General features: G+C 30.4%; 1 protein-coding gene across 1 annotated transcript; it reads left to right on the forward strand. All coding sequences in view use genetic code 6, as the record gives it.

Moving 5' to 3' along the window:
- Window positions 1-300: 300 nt before the first annotated feature.
- On the forward strand, window positions 301-930 carry TTHERM_02463150 (MAC/perforin domain protein; the record flags this gene model as incomplete). Its single annotated transcript, XM_001028376.2, has 1 exon — window positions 301-930. A coding segment is annotated over one exon (630 nt), but the record flags the coding sequence as incomplete, so codon positions are not given.
- Between the last annotated feature and the right edge of the window lie 154 nt (window positions 931-1,084).

Genomic DNA, 1,084 nt, shown 5'->3' on the forward strand with positions numbered 1-1,084 from the left:
AAGATACTTGCTTTTCTCTTAATATAATTTATATTAACGTTGAGCCATCCATAGTAAGCCTTTTTAAAAAATCGAAATCACTCTGAAAGCTTTAATTCATAGATTTAAGATCTAAATTTGGTTAATGAGTCTGTTTTAAACTAAAGATAGCTATTCTAATTGATAACCTCTAGTATAAATGAGGAAGCAAAGTAAGATCTATGCCCTTATCCAGGATTTTATGGAGATTACTGTGTTGGATTGCAAGGATAATAAGAATAGTTAAATGTATATAAAGAAATCCGCATGAAAAGGTAATAGATGTCTTAAAATTCTGAAACTGAATAAGCAGTTTAAGGTATTCAAAATATGCCTTCTGGAGTTGGAGTTTCTTTTGATATTACTACTGGGGAACTAAAACTTCCTGCAATCTAACTCACCTATCAAAAAGAGCCCACTCAAGAATAAATTTGGAAAGATCCACTTTCAGATAACCAATTTATTGTAGCTGATGAGATACAAATAGAATAAATAGAGTTGTAACCAGACATCAAAATATTTTAAAACGAATAAGAATTATCAAATGTTTGGATTTAAGCTGCTTAAAATGGCTACTGGTTGGGAGGATAATATAGTCACTCATAAGATTTAAATTAGATATTTGAAAAATTCTTTTAAGGAGATTAAGAAATGTCTGTTTCACAAATGGCTAAGAATGTTCTGAGATTGACTTTTAAGAGTGATAATCTGAGCCTAAATAAATATGCCTAAAGAGCTGTAAATGCTTTACCTTAAGAATATTCACCTGAAGTATATAACGATTTCTTAGAATCATGGGGAACTCATATTTCTGTTGATACCTACATTGGAGGTATGATTGAAAAAGTAAGCGCATTCAAAAGTTGTGTTAATGCTTCTCCCTCATTTAATGGAGGATTATCTCCTTAATAAGTTGAATAAGCTCTTAATAATGAATTAAATGGGAATCCAGCAGATGGATATTTTGCTGCAAGAAGAAAAATTGCTGTTGATCATAGATTTGGAGGAAATCCAGAAAATTAATCTAATTGGGAAAATACAATTAGCCAAAATCCTGCTTTATAAA

This window comes from Tetrahymena thermophila, assembly GCF_000189635.1.
Source record: "Tetrahymena thermophila SB210 genomic scaffold scf_8255600, whole genome shotgun sequence".
NCBI lineage: Eukaryota > Ciliophora > Oligohymenophorea > Hymenostomatida > Tetrahymenidae > Tetrahymena > Tetrahymena thermophila.